Source organism: Macaca thibetana, chromosome 14, assembly GCF_024542745.1.
Source record: "Macaca thibetana thibetana isolate TM-01 chromosome 14, ASM2454274v1, whole genome shotgun sequence".
In the NCBI taxonomy this organism is placed as follows: Eukaryota; Metazoa; Chordata; class Mammalia; order Primates; family Cercopithecidae; genus Macaca; species Macaca thibetana.
The window spans coordinates 105067421-105084941 of NC_065591.1; the positions used below are offsets into that span (position 1 = coordinate 105067421).

Consider the following 17521-nt stretch of genomic DNA (forward strand, 5'->3'; position numbering starts at 1 on the left):
TGAACAGTATTTTTAAAACTAGACAGTCTTATTTGATAGGAAAAGTAAAAGATTGTAATGCAAGCCCCACATTTATCACGGGTTTATGCTCAGACACCTGAAACTTTGTGCAGATCTCTATGAGAGAGAAAACAAAGTGGATGAATAGAGAACACAGATGGAGGGCTTTTTGTTTTGTTTTGTTTTGTTTTGTTTTTTTGAGGCTGAGTCTCACTGTCACCCAGGCTGGAGTGCAGTGGTGCAATTTCTGCTCACTGCAACCTCCACCTCCCGGGCTCAAGCAATTCTCCTGCCTCAGCCTCCTGCGTAGCTGGGATTACAGGCACCACCATGCCCAGTTAATTTTTTTATTTTTTTTAGTAGAGACAGGGTTTCACCATGTTGGCCAGGCTGGTCTTGAACTCCTGACCTCAGGTGATCCACCCGCCTTGGCCTCCCAAAGTGCTGGGATTACAGGCATGAGCCACTGTGCCCAGCCCCAGGTAGAGGCTTCCTTGAGGATGCCTGTTTGGCACCCCAGCCTTTCATTCAGAAGGCACAGCTAACTCTTGGTGTTTGGGCTCCTTTGAGAGAGAAATAGAATGTTGTTTCCTGCTAAAATTCACCAATGCTGTCCAAGTACCCTGGATTTGCTACTATTTTTGTTGTGGAATTCAGATATCCAGCCAGAGTTTTCTAATTCCTGGGGCTTCTGCTGATGAGAGGAAGGGCATAAAGCCGATTCAGATTTAAGAGTACAGTAGCACAGTAATTACAAACAGAGAACCTGCCATCGGCATAGCCAAAAATATACATTTCAATTATGGTTTCTAAGAGAGAATTTCATAGGACCTGCCTGTGATATATCTGACTGTACGTGGCCTCTATGGTACATTCTTTCTTTCTTGGGTTCATGATTCACATCCTGCTAGAAAATAACAGAACTGCACAATACTTTATATTTGTTATTGGCAAAGTTTCTTTTTAATGTTCCGTTGGTGTAGTCTTTACATAATGCATTTTGGGGGGAACATTTGACTCATGGCTAAAGCTAAACTCCAAGGGTGTAATTAACCCCAGGGGTCTTCTGGGAGCAACCTGCCGATTGCTGCTGAATCGCAAACCAACATTTACAAATAATTACAATATTGGTTTTACTGAAATTACTCATAATGATTTCAATCAGAGCCACCATCTCAGAACACAGTGCACATCAGGACTCTCTCAGGCATTTCTTCTGCTAATGTGCTCGATATAGCAGTCAGCCTCCTGAACAGAAAGGTCCTTTTCTCCCGCCACAGCCCCTCCCTCGTCAGGCATGGCTTTGTGCAGAAAGCCTAAGAAAGTTTCTCTAACCCCATTTGTAATCTTTAAGAGAATTCACTGACAGTGAACACTGGAAGATAAGACACTTGATTAAACAATTGCTCTTTCCATATTTTGATGTACTCACAGCAAGTTACAGAGCCACCAAATGGGTCCAAATCTCTGTGATATTAGTTGAATATGATCTTCGTGTAGAAATACTGTCATAGGCTGGGTGCAGGGGCTCACACCTATAATCCCAGTACTTTGGGAAGCCAACGTAGGAGGATAACTTGAGCCTAGAAGTTCAAGACCAGCCTCAGTAACATAGTGAGACCCCATCCTACAAAAACTTTAAAAATTAGCCAAATTAGCCAAGTGTGGTGGCATGTGCCTGTGGTCCTAGCTACTCCGGAGGCTGTGGTGAGTGAATCACTTGAGTTGTGGAGATTGAGACTGCAGTGAGCTATGACTGTGCCACTGCACTTCAACTTGAGTGACAGAGCAAGACCCTGTCTCAAAAAGAAAAAAAAGGTCATAGGAAGCATTATGTATCTGTCCAAGGGCCCCATCATCTTTTAAAAGAATTAATCATAACTTAGTTTTTTCATCTGGCAAACAAAATTGTGTGTTATTTACCTTTGAGACTTCAGTGCCTAATAGACTACCTGGGACCTAGTAGATACTCAGTACACGTCTGTTGAATAAATCATAGGTAGAGCACTCTAAATAATAAACCTAAATTTTATTTTATTTTATTTTTGAGACAAGATCTCACTCTGTCACCCAGGCTGGAGTGCAGTGACACGATCTTGGCTCACTGCAACCTCTGCCTCCCGGGTTCAAGTGATTCTTGTGCCTCAGCCTCTCGAGTAGCTGTAGCGGGGATTATAGGCACATGCCACCACACCCAGCTTTTTTTTTTTTTTTTTTTTTTTTTTTGGTAGAGACTGAGTTTCACTATGTTGGCCAGGCTGGTCACAAACTCCTAACCTCAAGTGATCCACCTGCCTCAGCCTCCCAAAGTCCTAGGATTACAGGCATGAGCCACTGTGCCCAGTCAATATTATTATAAAATATAAAATGCTCTAAATTCTATGAGAAAATAATACACACATATCAGAGTACTGATAGTCACTCAGATACAATGATAGCAAATTACAGTGTTCTAACTATGTCAAATGTTGGAACTGTGTTCTAACTATGGTATAGATTTTGATGGTTTTTCTCTGATTCAAGTTAAATTTTTTTCTGAAACAAATCTAAAGATAAGAGAGTACTTTCATCAGGGAAGCTGGTTTCTGCAGGATTCCCCAGAGAGACTTTTATTTTAGGTCTTTGAAGAGACTTGGGGGTCTCTTTTCAAAGATAAAACTTTTGAGATAGTTTTTTCAACATTTTAAAGCAAAAAGTTGACAACTTTCTGCCTTAGAGATGTGGAATTGTTGACCTTGGAGTGCATCTCCCTAAAATTGGCTGAAAGTCTTGTATTTTGCGTTCTGTTTCCCACAATGTCATGAGAAACAGCCCAGGTATAGTTGGCAGTCCGTGCTAGTGCAGTGGCTGTCACTGTTTCACATGACGGCAGGGCTGGAAGGAGCCCTAAAGAGCATCCAATTCAGGGCCCATATTTTGCAAATGTGGAATGAAACTTGATGGAGGCAACAGACCCCCCATGATGCAGAGTTCAGAGACAGCATTTTGCAGGATTGATTCAGCCTTGAAAACTCACACTGCTCAATTTCAAGAGGAACTCATTAGGAACGTGCAGCCAGAGAAGCCGCAGTGGACTGATCCCTAAAAGGAGGCCTTGGGAGAAGGACGCAGTCCTTGCCTAGTGGGCATGTTGGAAGGGCCGCTGATGCTGCCTGTAAAAATCCCCTCCATGCTAGGGCAGGTAGACCATTCAGCACAGAGCCAGTGTTGTGATTCTGAGTGGATAAAGTTAGAATAATTACGTTCATTTGCAGTAGGTCTAGGGTCATCAACCATTCCAGTTTGCCTGGGACTGAAGGGTTTCCCAGGATGTTGAACTTGCAGTGCTAAAACCTGGAATGTTCCAGGATAACCGGGATGAGTTGGTCACCCCAATTTAATCAGAGAATACAATTTGTAAAGTTCTCCTGTGTCATCTTCTATTTGTTCAGCATTTCTGAATCTACACAGAGCTCCTGCCCTGATCTAAAATCTATGCCACTTTGAGTCGCTTTTCAGCGCTAGATATCTATAATGACATAGACATAACTGATGTATTGTCTAGGACTTGGGACAGTCCAAAGGAATTTGGAAAGCCTAAATACCTTGACATGTCTAAACCAAATTTCTGCCTATTTTCCACTGAATAGCTGTGGCCCAGGGCTAGATAGCGGCTTTAAAACAAGACAGGTCTTTGCCTGAAATCCATTCATCTTTTTATTCCTATTTTTATTTTTCCTTAATTATTGATCTAAGAAAACAAATAATAAGCACAACTTTTCCTAAATATCCTCCCGACATTATGCATCCTCCCTGTTGTAGCTTTTAATCTATCCCTGTTACTGCTACTTCTCAAACCTAAACGTGCACACAGATCACTGGAAGGATCTGGTTATATTTCTGACAAGTACCCAGGTGATCCGCCTGCTGCTAGCCCTGCGATGATGAGCAGTGGGCTCTTCCTTAGCCTTCTCCCTGGTTCCTCCTTGTATCGAAGGAAGGTGGTTCCCAGAGTAGCTGAATGAGAAGTGAGGCGTGACACTAACTGTGCCTGTAGCCGTCTCGTAAATGGCCAGTGGTGCAGTTTTAGGTGCTTAGATCCAAGCCCTGGTGACAAGCCGTTTTGTGGCTCTTCTGTCACATGTCTGTGATTCTGTTTTCCAGAGAGCAAGCCAGAGTGACCCACCCAGAAGGTAACTGTTTTGTAGCATCTCCAAGTTTTCTCTCTGAGGTTATGAAATAGATGCAGAGATAGCTCCTCGCAGAAGTGCAGGATTCCCCGCTGTGTTAAATCTACATTTTAACTTTGTATGTGAGATGTCCTCTCACTTTATTACTTTCAGCATATATTAATGCAATTGTTTCTTTTAAAGTAAATTAGTGCCTTACTCACTGGAGAACCATCCTAGCCCTAGCAGTTTGTCCCATGCAAGTTCATCTTCCTTCTCAACCTTGGATTCACAGTGCTACAAGCTGAGTGTATATTGCAAATCAAGAAACAACTTTTTTTCTGTTGAGAAATGCTAAAGACATTTTTCTGTCTCTCCTCTCACAAAGAAAAAGACTGCACTGATTGTCACTTTAACACATTAAAGTGTGAGGATTAGCACTCACTCATTTGAACCATAAGTGGATACTTACAGGAAACTTGCGTAAGAGGCATAAGGATACTTACAAAAAACTTGCCTAGGGCAAGTCGTGCTTTATTTAATCACAACCGGAAACTTCTTATTTTTTTAATGAGTCTGAGTAATAAAATGTCATTCATGAAAAGCCAGTCCCAAGAATGCAGCATTATTTACTCCCACTAGAGATCAGGCCTCCTAGCCCCAGGGGTGAGTGACGTGTCCCGGCAAGAAACTGGGCTGTTTTGCAAAATAATTTTATGGATGGGAGTTTCCTACTCAAACACTTGTATTTTCTCCTATTTCAGGCTGTTCCTCAAGATGTGTCAGGTTTATAAAAATTAAATCTTCAGTTATAAGAGCAACTAAAAGGAAACATAAGTACCAGTGAGAGAGACAGAAAAAAAAAGCCTATTCTTAAAACACTGAAAGGACCCTGCTCACAGGAAGGCTATTTACCAGAACATTCCCAAGAGGCACTCTCAGTTTGGGCTCAGTCTGAGGCATCTACCTGGAATTCAGTTTTATTTTTATTGCTTTTTAACCATTTGAATTTCTGAGAAAGCAAGAAAAGTGTCCAGCCCCACCCTGTCACTCCATCCCATTCGGATGGGTTGGATTTTCCTTCTGTGGATGCGAATTTCATGTGAATTAACTGGCTGTTTCAGGGGAACCCAGTGCACCTAAGCTCGAAGGGCAGATGGGAGAGGATGGAAACTCTATTAAAGTGAACCTGATCAAGCAGGATGACGGCGGCTCCCCCATCAGACACTATCTGGTCAGGTACCGAGCGGTGAGTGGCCTCCTTCTCAGACTTCTCCAGAACCCTGCGACCCTGACACCCAGCTTGCTAGGGAAACAACAGGGGCAGCCCAGGTGGGGCAGGGGTGGGATGGGGTCTTACTCTGTGTCTGGCAGGTGGCCCATGGGCCCTGGCCATGGCTTAAAATCCCAAGATGGCCCTACAGCTGTTAGGTCATGTTCACACTGGGTCCATTTGAAAGCCTCTTAGATGACTGTGGTGGTGACAAACTCATACCATGGTTGATTTTTCTGTGTCTTGAACTTTTCTACAAAGTTATTTTGCCATTATCTAGTACTTCTCTTAAATGCCATACTAATATATAAGAATCACTACCTTGGATAAAATGTGTCTGGTAGGCTGGGCACCTGCACTGTCACTGTGACCACATGCATTTTCTCTGCACGAGAACCCTGTGTGGTAGGTCTGACCATTATCCCCTCTTTACAGATGAAGTAAGTGGGTGCACAGCAGTCAGTAAGTGCCGGATCTCACACAGCTGGGTGAGGCAGTTTAAATCCAAGCCTGACTGAGAGACTGGGCTCTCCCCACTGCCTGAGGCTGCCTAAGGTCCTCAAACAATCCTTGTTCCCTCACCAGCCCTTCACCTGGCCACCTGAGCTGTCCTAATCCTGCTAACAGCAAGTTGGCTCTAAGCCATCTTCTCCTGGTTTGCTCACCAGCCACTTAAGATTCCCCTCATTCCACTTTGATCCGAATCCCACACTGAAAATCACCCTTTCCGTTTGGTTTTAGAATGACACTTGGTCATCTTCAACTACAACCAATGGCTGAGAGATTTAGAGGCCACATCTGAACACTGAGAATAACCTCTTGCTAGGGTTTTGGAGTAGAGAAAAGAATGAACAAGGGAGCAATCTCCTTTCTTCACATAGCTCCAAGGAAGACTTTTTCTGGGAAGCTGAGTTACTTCCTCTCTGCCTTGTGATCAGTCCCCCGTGGAAGTGATAGGTCTTTCACTGGCTAGCCTTCTGGAGAGCCGGTTCAGCACAGAGCCCTGCAGGCACACTTCTCAGCTGGGGAGGCCTTGTTCCCACTTAATTTGTAAGCAGGTGTGAGCTGAAATAGTAGGAAAGGCCTGTCACTGCCCTAAGGCCCAGTCCAGAGATCCCAGTGACTGAGAGGTCCTCATGGCTTCCTCACTGCCGAGTAGGGCACAAGGATTGGGCAGGTGGTCCCCAGTATCCCCCTGGAAGCGGTGGTGTGGTAGGCTGGGATGCCTTTCCAATGGTTTTCCTGATGTGGCCCCGTGGACAGAACACAGGTTTTAGAGCCAGACAGACATGGCATCCAGTTCTAGGTTTACTACTTATTCTGGAAGAATAGGTCACCTAATCTTTCAGAACTTCAATTTCTCCATCTGTCAAATGGGGATAAAATAGCTTATTGAGTTGTTATAAAGATGCGTTATAATATATGCAAAGAGCCTGAAATGTGCCTGACACTTGGAAACCTTTATAAATGGTCACTACGGTTGCTGCTAAGAGGCAGGCTCAGGCTGGAACCATCTCCCGTATGAGATCACGTCAGATGTCTGAGGAACCACTGTGGCTGCAGCAGGCAGCTCTGCATTAAAAAGACACAACTGGGCACAACACTGAAATGTGTTAGATTTTAACAACCTTAACCACCCTCTCTCTCACTTCAAAACCTCATTCATGTTTGCTAAATATTATCATTTTATATTATGGATAAGTATAATATAACATACATTTTCTCTAGATTCTGGTTGTCTCTTGTATAATGATGTTTGCCAAGGAAGACAGAGAAATGAAGAGGAAAGATACCTGAACTGCTTTGTTTTAAATGAAAATGGAGCCACATAGTGATATATATATACATCCTAGCTTACAGCATAGCCAGACTTTCTGGTTAGACTCTAAGGAAACTAGAATTCCCCTTCCAGCACTACTAGCATTTGCCCATACGGCATGAGCACTGTCACATTCCTAAAGCCATCTCTTTGGCTAGTGCAAACCCTTTTGCCTGGGAGGACTGCTTTGCTGTAAGATAACTCCTCATCCAGCCTTAGCCATGGGCCTACAACAGCTACCAGACCACTGTCCAGGTGACAGTGCTATTGTGTTCTGCCCTTCTAAGGAGCAGCCTGTCGTGCAATAAACATCTATCAAGCCTTCTTGTGTGCCCAGCAGATACCCCAGGGCATCTGCCTTGTGAAAAGACCAAAGATTGCAAAAAGGTGGGCTGTGCAATTGTGAAACCGTCTGAAGACTTCTCAGGCCTTCCACGTCTTCTTCCACAACTGTTTGGTGAGGGAGGTGGTTACCTAATTATCGTTCTCTATGGACCCTTTGAACAGCCCACTGTTGGACTTGACAGCAGAACTTAGTCCTGAGGTACCGCCATCTGTTTGTTGCAGTTACAGAGACCAGGCCACACTGCATGGAATAGAAAAACCTTATTCAGTCCAACGGACGTTTGTTGAGCTCCCTACTAAAGAAAGGAAAGATCATGAGAGGAGGAGAAGATAAAGAGAGATTGATTGATGGGAACAAATGCAGTTTGATAGAAGAAATACAGCCAAGCGTTTGATAGATCAGTAGTGTGACAGTAGTTCACAATTACCTATTGTATATTTCCAACTAGCTAGAAGAAAATAATTCAAATGTTTCTAGCCTGAAGAAAGACAAATATTTAAGGTGATGGATATTTCAATTACACTGGCTTGATCTTTACAAATTAAGTGAATGTATTAAGTTATCACATGTACCCTGAAAATATGTATAGCTATTTTGTATCAATTAAAACTGTTATTTTCAAGAACACAATTAAGAAAAAAAAAAAGGAAAGATCATAGTTTTGGGCCCAAACGAACTTAGCTCCAACCTTGACTGCAGGTGTGATTTTACGTTAGTCACCTTACTTCTCTCTCACTTCCCCATCATCGGGTTTAGTAAGAGCCTGACGAAACCCCACAGGCATGTTGTAGGAATACAACGAGAAAATGTGTGTAAAGCTTCTTGTAGTGCCTAGCGCTTAGTAAGGGCGCAACAAAAATAGTTTTTATTTTTAACGAAACTGGAATCTACACAGTATTCACACATCAGGAAGGTGAGTCACACACCTTAACTTAAGCAGCATCCTGAAATATGACAAGAAACATACTTGTTTTATTACTCTTCTAAGACATCTTTATGCGTATGTCCCCAGCACCAGAGTGTAGCCTGGGAGACAGGGATGGTGCTTGAGTCTCTGCATGCCCTGAAGGTGATGGGACCTTGACAGGGTTGGCTCAGTGCCACACTGGCATCTGCTGCTGCTTGTGTTTGCCAGCATGCAAGGTTGACCTCCTGACCTGTGCAATTTTTCAGGCTGGTAAAGAATAAAGACCATGTCCCATCACTGCTTTTTTTTTTCTTCTTCTTTTTTTTTTTTTTGAGACAGAGTGTTGCTCTGTCAGCCAGGCTGGAGTGCAGTGGCATGATCTTGGCTCACTGCAACCTCCACCTCCTGGGTTCAAGCCATTCTCTTGCCTCAGCCTCCAGAGTAGCTAGGACTACAGGTGTGTGGCACCACGCCCAGCTAATTTTTGTATTTTTGGTAGAAATGGGATTTCACTATGGTGGCCAGGCTGGTCTCGAACTCCTGACCTCAAGTGATCCACCCACCTTGGCCTCCCAAGGTGACTGGGATTATAGGCATGAGCCACTGTGCCCAACCCCCATCATCGCTTCTTATTTCCATGATTTCGCACCAAAAGTTATTGAGTCCCGTAAGTTCTGCCTATTATCTGGTCTTACCAGTACTTCTGTCTAAAGCTTTTCTGGTCTCTTGTATCCTTCTTTTGGTCTCTTGTATCCTCCGAAGCTCTCCTCCGAGTGGAAACCAGAGATCAGGCTCCCGTCTGGCAGTGACCACGTCATGCTGAAGTCCCTGGACTGGAATGCTGAGTATGAGGTCTACGTGGTGGCTGAGAACCAGCAAGGAAAATCCAAGGCAGCTCATTTTGTGTTCAGGACCTCGGCCCAGCCCACAGCCATCCCAGGTATGGCTGCCTCTGCTTTCTGTTTGTTTCCCGCTTTGAATTAATGCACAAGTGCTGCACCTCCTAATGCGCCTGAAGAACCCTGACAACTTGCTTGCTTACAGCCATCCTCATGATTGGTTGCCCATGCAAAGCTTAGTTTTGCCTTGTACCTATCTGTGCAGTGGGGTGAGATGTACTGGACCCCCAGGAAGGCTTGGCCAAGCATCCTGGAGAAAAGGTCCTATCCCATTTGGCCTTGAAGGACTGATGCCAATCAGTCCATTGGACCCCTCAGATGGGAAGTGCTCCAGCTCCAGCCTAGCCTTGGAAGTTGGTTGAGTAAGCGTCCTTTTTTGAGACCTTATCTGCCATCTGCCACATCATACTTGGACCACATAACTGTTTCTAAGCACTTTCTATCTGATGCTTGCTTTATCAGCACAGCCATGGTCCAAATCTCTTCTCTGTGATGACCCCAAGAGAAGGAAGAGATGATGCCCAGTTAGTTACAAACCCTATCTACCAAAGGCCTCTCAATGGAAACATACATTAAATTGAACCACTTGTAATAGAACAAGTGGAGAAAATAGACTCTGGAAAGCACCATCAGTGAAAGCAATTCAGTCTGCTAGAGACTGTGATGGCAGCAATTCTCCTAGGAGATGCAGATCTGTCTCCAGGGATCCAAGACCTAACCTTGACACTGATGGCCAGTCTCCTTATTGGCCAAATCCCTCAGAGAAGAAGGAGCTCTTCAACTGATCGCTCTGCTTTTCCAGACCATCCAAAGGCCAACCATAGGCAGGAGAGGTGGGCATACAACATACAGCTGCAGCCTTTTGGGGGCCCCATATACTCTGCCATGTTCAAGTGTGGTGGGAAGATGGCCTTAGGCAGCCCCCCTCACGCCTACCCTGTCTTCAGTGCTTGCCCAGCTCTTGGCTCTGTGGTCATGATTGCTCCTCCCAGGGGGAGACAGGCCAGAGGGCTATGGGCTGCCTATGATTCAGGGATGTATGTGCAAAAGTGGGCTAGGACAGCAGCAACCAAACAAGATCAGTGTGTGGTTCCCAGTGGTTGTTTGTACATGGATGTGTGTGTCTGGGAGACGTGTGCTGGACCTCCAGTGAGTTGGCAGGTGAGTTTTCAACTGTAGATCAGAAGCATCAATTGGTGCCCCCTGCACTGTCAGGAAGGCTCCCCAGTGCTTGCTGGGGTGGGTGTTTCTCCACAGTTGCTGGTCAGATGGTCGGTGCAGAAGGCAAGGCACGTGGGTGAGGCTGCAGGAAATGTCCTCATTATACCTTAATAGGATGTTCAAATGGAGGTTCTCCTTGTTTTTCCTCTGCCCCTTCTTTCTCTCCATTCTTTGGTCCGTTCCCTTGCAAACGACAGTCCGGGGCGAATGTCCAGATCTGTCCGGCCTTCATGGGACACTTAGGAGGTGAGATCAGGTGAGGCTTGAGTAAGCCCTTTGCAGCAAGACAGATTCCTTATGGCAATGGCTTCCTGGGGTGAGACTCACTGGGTAAGCTGTTTGGACCTGCTGTGTTCACATGCTGGGTACTCCTAGCGGCACTGGCTTCTGTGGTTTTTGTGTCAGAGACTGAAATTCCGGGTAGACCTTGTCCTCCAGAGTTGTGCCTGCTGGAGACATCAGAGTCCTTCTTGTGAATCGCCCAGGTGCCCGCTTAAGCCAGAGAGGGCGGGGGGATTGCTCACCTCACCAGTGATGGCTCCGTGGCTCTCCTGCACAGGTCTGAGAAGGTGGCGGCTGTGTTCTTGGTTAGACTTTCCTGGCCGTTGAATTGGGATCCGAGAATAAAAGCTCTCTGAATGACAAGTTGGACATCTGTGGTTGAATTCTGTGGTCAGCAAACAGGGTAGAAGGTGAAGAGGGGAGCAGAACGAGACTTCCTTTAACAGCACTGGCGTGGGGGACTTGTGGCATAGGAAGAAAAGCCTGCTTCATCTCTGACAAGGCGATCCCCAATCCCTATGCACAGTGTGCTGACTCATAGTGCAGCGATTGAATGCATCTCCACCACTATGGGTAAAACACGCTAGACACTAGAAGACGATACACTTGCTGGCTGTGTCTAACAGGCTTCACCTTAGTGAAAGGTAACACTCTCCTAATCAAACTCTTGTATTTTACTGTGGAGGCTTCTGTTCTCTCACTTTAATTTCATTTGCTCGCTGATCCCTAACCCCCAGATTAACCCTGCTGTGCTGCTTCTGGCATTGCTGAGCTTCTGAAACTGGCCTTATGGTATTGATACCGCACTGAACCCTCTCTAACCTTTGTCAATTTAATTTACTAAGTTGAATTAACCTGTGATTCTGTGTTTTCTAGCGTTGACCTAATTTTTTTCTTTTTATCTATTTTTTTTCTCTGTTTCTGTCTCTACCTTCCCTTTCCTTCTCTCCCCCTCCCCTTCCTGTGTCTGTCGTCACACTTGTCACCTTGGACGTCACTGGGACATCCCCACTGCCACATTTGTTTTTAAACAACCACATTCTCTCTGGGGACCCATTGCCTGACACCTGCAGCAACCTTGGGAGGCAGCTCTGCATCCTACACCTTTGTCTCATTGCTTTTCTCTGCAGTGACTCTGCTTTTGCTCTGTTAGGAACTTGAACACAAAAATTAAATTTGCTTAAAAACCCAGTTCCTATGAAAAAGATCAGTGCCCCCTTTGGAAGAACCTGGCAGGACCACCATGGCCACAGCTGCTGAGCGACCATTCTGTGTGGAAGAGAAGGTTTTGCGATTGGAAAAAAGCTTTACCTCCAGACATGTTACCACTCACAGATACTTTTGTGCTACTTCATAAGGAGTTTGCCCCCTTTTTAATGGCAGTAAAAAGAATTTGAGAGCTCTTTCTTTAAATGCTATTTTTAAAAAACCATCATGCTAGGTTTACAGAGAAGTTTCTGCATATCTGCTACTTGTTGCATTTTGTGTTCAAACCTAAATATGATGTAGCAGAGGAAGAATTCTAAGTACCTTCTAAAGCTTGTGTTAGATTGTTAAAATCACCATGCATTCCCCTCATTCTAACTCTGTGCTCCTTGTCCTCCCTTCAATAAGTAATTGGCTTTGCTTGCAATTAAGCATTAGGTGCCCATGTTAAGAGAGTCAGACCGCACTGACTCACATGAGCATTTTGCTGACATGATGAGCAACTTAAGTCACCCCTGTTGCCCATGCACTGGAAAAAAGTTGAATTTGTTGGATATTTTCTGGGGCTGATGAACGTTCTGGGATGTGCTTTCAGTCCTCGTATTATGGCCAGCACCTCACACTGTCTCTGTGAACAGGGCCAAGCCGTGATGTGCCAACAAGTGTCAGCTTCGAAAGGTCTTTGCCTCCCAATCGGGGTGACTCCCCTGCTGCCTGGCAGCATGTCACAGATCAGCACAGAGTGGGGCTGTGGTTCAGCAATGACCCACAGAATGGCTTTGAGCATCAGTCTACAGGACAGGTTGGAAGCATCCACTGTGAACCAGGCATTAGTGCCCTACCTGGCCTGTGTGTGTTCAGTAGAGAAGAAGGGGAGGGACAGGCCACTCCCAGACTGCTCAGCCCAGGAGGGTTAATAAATTGGGGCCGAGCCAACCTGGCAGTACTTCCTGAATGTCCCAGCCTCTGTATTGGTGGGTTGGTTCAGTGACATTTTCTAAACTGTCCTGAAAATCCAGCTGCTCCTCCCTGCTGCTTGGGAGTTCACCCGGGAGAGAAAGTGGGTGTGTTTTGTTAAGGTCCCTCGTGGAGACTCAGGGATGAATCCTGCTTGGTAATATCAGCGTGTGTGCTTGGGGATGGACCTTCTACTGAATAAAAACTCCCTCCCTCCCCCCATTGTGGTCACATATCATTCTACATATCTCATCTTTGAGCATCTCCACGGAAGCTTGATTTTTGTTCTTTTTGGTTTCTTTATGTATTTTTTTCTGTTGTTATTATTTTTAATGTTCAAAGACTAGCCTTTCCCTTTGGGATTCCAAATGACCCCATGCTGTGGTCTGAGGGGCAAAGCCACCTATGTTGGCGCTCGCCATTAGTCCCTAGCGCTCAGTTTAGAGGCTCACGTGCAGACATCAGAGGCTCCATGCTGTGCGGTAGCTCAGGCAGGGTAGTGCCTCTCACCCCAACCACAGAACTCTCCCCCGCTGGAGTCCCAGATGGCACTTCACACCAGGGCAGTGGAGGCAGGCATGGTTCTTGGGCACAGGGCAGAGCATAAGGATCACAGGTCAGTGTGGGAGAGCTACTGGCTCTTAGGATCGCCTTGGGCAGAAGTCACATGGCTTCACCCTAGTAGGGCCCAGTTTGGGAGTCTGCCTCCCCCTGATCCCAGGACCACCCACAGGAGAAGGGCAGTGTCCATCTTTCTGAAGGGACCCTTTGGAGATCTCGTCCTAAGTGTGGAGAGGACTGACGTGGCCCTGTCCCCTCAACGCATCCCAGGGTCAGGCAAGTCTCAGCTGAAACAATGTCAGGGTCCTCAAGGGTCCCATTTAGACAGACCCATGGCTTGTACCAGTGCGCCTCTCAGGAGGCAGCATTAGCTCACACCCACTGCCACTGGACACTGAGTTCCCAGTGATGGCTGCAGCCTCCAGCCCCGCCAGGAGTCCTGAAGACAGCAGCCCTCAGAGACCCTGCAGGAATGAGCGCACCCCACCTTGCTCAGCTGCACCCCACTCCCCTGTGCCCTGTAGTTGTGCTGCCCATGCTCCACACACCATGGGGCTCCTCTGCTCATTTTTGGACTATTTATACGGCAGGTTTGGATCATGTTTTTCTACTAACAAGAATGCTAACATTGTTGTGTAGATAATCAGTGAGGCCTTTATGAAGTTTACACCTTTGCATTATTAAAGGAAATAACAGTTCATGTGAACTCACCAGCGTGGCTTGATTTTATTCAATAGTTGTGTCTGACAAAGCATCAAAGACCCTTTCCCTCCACCTCACATGTACCTGGATAAACGATTACCTAGAAAAATAGTAGCCTGGTGAATGGAGTTCTAACCGAAGGAAATACTTCTTCTTCCTAACGGGGAGCAATCTCTTTTTCCCAGGGATCCTAAGAGCTGTTAAGAGGCATTGCTGCCTTGGAGTCCCCAGCAGGCAGTGGGAGGGGAAAATGCCTTTGCAGAACAGGGGAGGTGGTCACTATGGGTGAGGATGGGGCCACACTCTGAGCCACCAGATACACAATTCTGTGGCAAGGCCACCTGATGACACAGCAGCCTTTATACTCTCCCTAACAGAGGCTGTACAGAGTGAGCTTGTGGAGAGGGAATCTGAGAGAAGATTCTCTCTGCAAATGTATTCTATTGATAATCACACTTAACTCAGACACATCCTGCAAGCCCCTGAGACCAGCCATCTGTTTAGCTGATTCAAAGGAGCAAGCAGACATGTCAGGGGCTTATGAGTGAACCAGAACCCCAGCTCGGCAGTTCCAAGAGTCTGACCATCTTCTGGGAGTCTTGGGGGTGAAGAGGGCACTTCTGCTGCACCAGGGTCTCATGGCACAAGGACTCAGGCCCATCTGGACGTTCGTAAAATTTGAGACCCGTGTTCCTATATTAAAGCATACAAAAGTAGGCATCTGTGGGTCTCATTCTTGGAGCAAGCCAGTTCCTTCTTTAGTGCCAACCCCTCCCAAGCCAGGAATCACAGAAGATGGACAGCTCCAGCTTCGTCATCTCCCTGTCCTGGGCAGCTCTGACCTCGAGGTTATGGGGAAGCTCTTCCCCAGAAGCCTTCTTTGCATCCAAGGTGCACGGGTGAGTTAGTCAAGGGAGGGCCGAGGGAAGACCATAGCAAAGACAGACCGCTGGAGGTTTATAGTTTTCCTTTTGTGAAATATTACACAAGAGGCAGGAGATGGCCTTTGTTCTTCTAGTTATCTTGGACTAAACAATTCTGTGATACTCACTGAGAGGGAATGGGTGTTGGCTTTTGCTTTGAATACCCTGCTGCCCATTTCACAGCCTGTCCCTTCTTCATAGCCTCTCTTTTGTAAAAGCCACAAACATTCTCTTCCTAGCTTAAGGAGCATCTCACGTGCTTGAGGAGTTTAGACTCAGTGGTGGTGAACAGTGTGGTCCCTTTTCCTTTGGGGGATACTCTTCATTTTATATTCAATACATTAGGTCAAGTTTGTTTTCAGGGTCACTGGGTGAGACAGTGCAGTGCACCCTGGGGTGGCAAATCCCATGAGTTGTGCACCTGTTCCTCTTTGTGATGCAGGGGAGGGAAGACCTAGGAGTGTGGTCCTTATGAGAATCAACTGGGCTGCTTGTTCAGCTCCTGATTCCTGAGCCTCACGCCCAGTGATTCAGATCCCATAGAGCTGGGGAGCCCCAGATGCTGAATTTTTAACAAATGCCCCAAGAATTCTGCTACAGGTGGAGATACATTGAGTTTAAAGGTATTTTTCATGCAAAGATAAAATCACAAGGATCAATGATTAAAGATGGGACCTACCGAGCTTGTTAGTCTTCTAGGAAAAAGTCTTTCTCGGTCCACACTCTGGAGGATACTGGCATTAGGGAACCGGTGCCATGTGCCAGGCAGTGTAGAATGTATGACTTTGAATGACAGGCTCTTGTGGTTGAAGAGACAGTCTCCACCCACGCTCCTGCCCAGTGCAGGAGCCTCATCCACAACCTTACAGCATCCCTGCCAAGGGGTGTCCTGGCCTCTGCTCGAATGCCTTCAGCATCAAGGAGCTCACCTCTCAGAGCAGCCCACACTATGTTGGATTAGTGCTGTTTATTAGTCCTTTCTCAGTTGGAGCTAAAATCTGCCACCACCGTAATTTCCACACGTTGGTGCCATATACAGTAAGATTACTTCTTCCTAGAACACCTGTAAATATTGGGAAATAGCATTCTCATCTCCAGACTAAACACTCATGCATTTGTGCAACAAATATTCTTTGGACATTTTCTGTGAATCAGGATTGTCCTAGATGCTGGGGAGATACAAGAGAGACAGGCAGGATACCTGCTGGGATGTCCTAGAGGGGATGGCTAGATCATCAGCATGTAAATGAACAGAAAGTGGCAGATAGTAGTAAGAAGAGAATAAAACAGGCTAGCAGCATGGTAGATATTGGCTGGAGGTGCCACACTAGATAAGAGATCAGATAAGGCTTCTCTGAGAAGGTGACACCAGGACTGAGGCCTGCAGGACAACAGAGAGCCACCCCGGAGGGAGAGTTCCACGCACAGAATCATCAAGGCTCTAAAGCGGGACGAGCTGGGTGTGTGCAGCAGGCAGAAGGGAGGCTGCTGGTTCATGCCATGAGGCCCAACAGAGGGGTGGGCAGAGCCTTTTAGGCCGGGAGAAAGACTTTGAATTTTATATTCAAATGAAAGGGGAGGCTGCTGCCCTACTTGTTTATGCCACAGTTCAGAAGGCTTTTCCCTGCCTGGCCCTCCCCTGGATGTGCGCAGTGCCAGCGCCGCCCTCCAGCTGGGTCTGACGAGCACAGAGCAGTTGTCTCAGCTGCTGTCCTCTCAAGCACATAGAGCAGCTTTGCAGGAGTTTATTTTTCCTCTTTAGAGATATGATTAGTTTCACAAAATCATATTTACACATAAACCTCAGAAGATATAATTAGTGCCATTGAGTCCAAAAATCCAGACACATTCCCCACTGTCATCAAAAAAAAAAATACTTCTAGCTCTTTCTTCAGGGAGTAGGCACTTCCCACCTGTCGGGTCCTGATGTCCGGAGGCTGCAGTGGCCTGGAACCCTGTGTCATGGAATGGAGAGAAAACCCAAGGCTAAAGTTTCTTCCCTGTTCGGGTAAACAGCTTTGGGATCCTGAAGACCAAGAAGGCCTGTGTCTCCTTTGCTTTTTGGGTGGAATGTGTGAGGACTCTGGGGAAATGGATGGTTTTGTTCTTAGGAGACGAAACAGAAATACCTCTGCATTCATGGCTACTAAGAAAATGACCCATTCTAGCTGACAGCTGAGGCCAGTGGCCAGCTTCCTGCTGCCAAAGCCCAGAGACAGTTGGCCAGAGCTGGGTTCTCCAAGCAGAGTTCTTCGCTATCTCGAAAGCCTTCCTGGG

At 46.3% G+C, this 17521-nt stretch overlaps 2 protein-coding genes across 21 annotated transcripts in view; one reads left to right on the forward strand and one right to left on the reverse strand.

Annotated features, from left to right (window-relative positions):
* Positions 1 to 17521, reverse strand: part of TIMM8B (translocase of inner mitochondrial membrane 8 homolog B) — a 1180384-nt gene that overhangs the window by 1161288 nt on the left and 1575 nt on the right. Inside the window, exon 1 of one of the 3 annotated variants that reach the window (XM_050757801.1) lies at positions 13274 to 13277. The exons of 1 other annotated variant lie outside the window; for it this stretch is intronic. The gene's annotated coding sequence lies outside the window, so the exon portion shown is untranslated. Of the gene's footprint in view, positions 1 to 10591; positions 10596 to 13273; positions 13278 to 17521 lie in introns of those variants that run through there. One more of the 3 variants, XM_050757793.1, reaches the window with a different exon arrangement.
* NCAM1 (neural cell adhesion molecule 1) overlaps positions 1 to 17521 on the forward strand; it is a 313863-nt gene that overhangs the window by 285499 nt on the left and 10843 nt on the right. For 12 of the 18 annotated variants that reach the window (XM_050757660.1, XM_050757663.1, XM_050757661.1 and 9 more), the window contains 2 exons: positions 5273 to 5397; positions 9256 to 9433. In XM_050757660.1, the coding sequence (XP_050613617.1) occupies positions 5273 to 5397; positions 9256 to 9433 (303 nt within the window). Of the gene's footprint in view, positions 1 to 5272; positions 5398 to 9255; positions 9434 to 11968; positions 14326 to 17521 lie in introns of those variants that run through there. The other 6 variants (XM_050757675.1, XM_050757676.1, XM_050757677.1 and 3 more) reach the window with 1 other exon arrangement.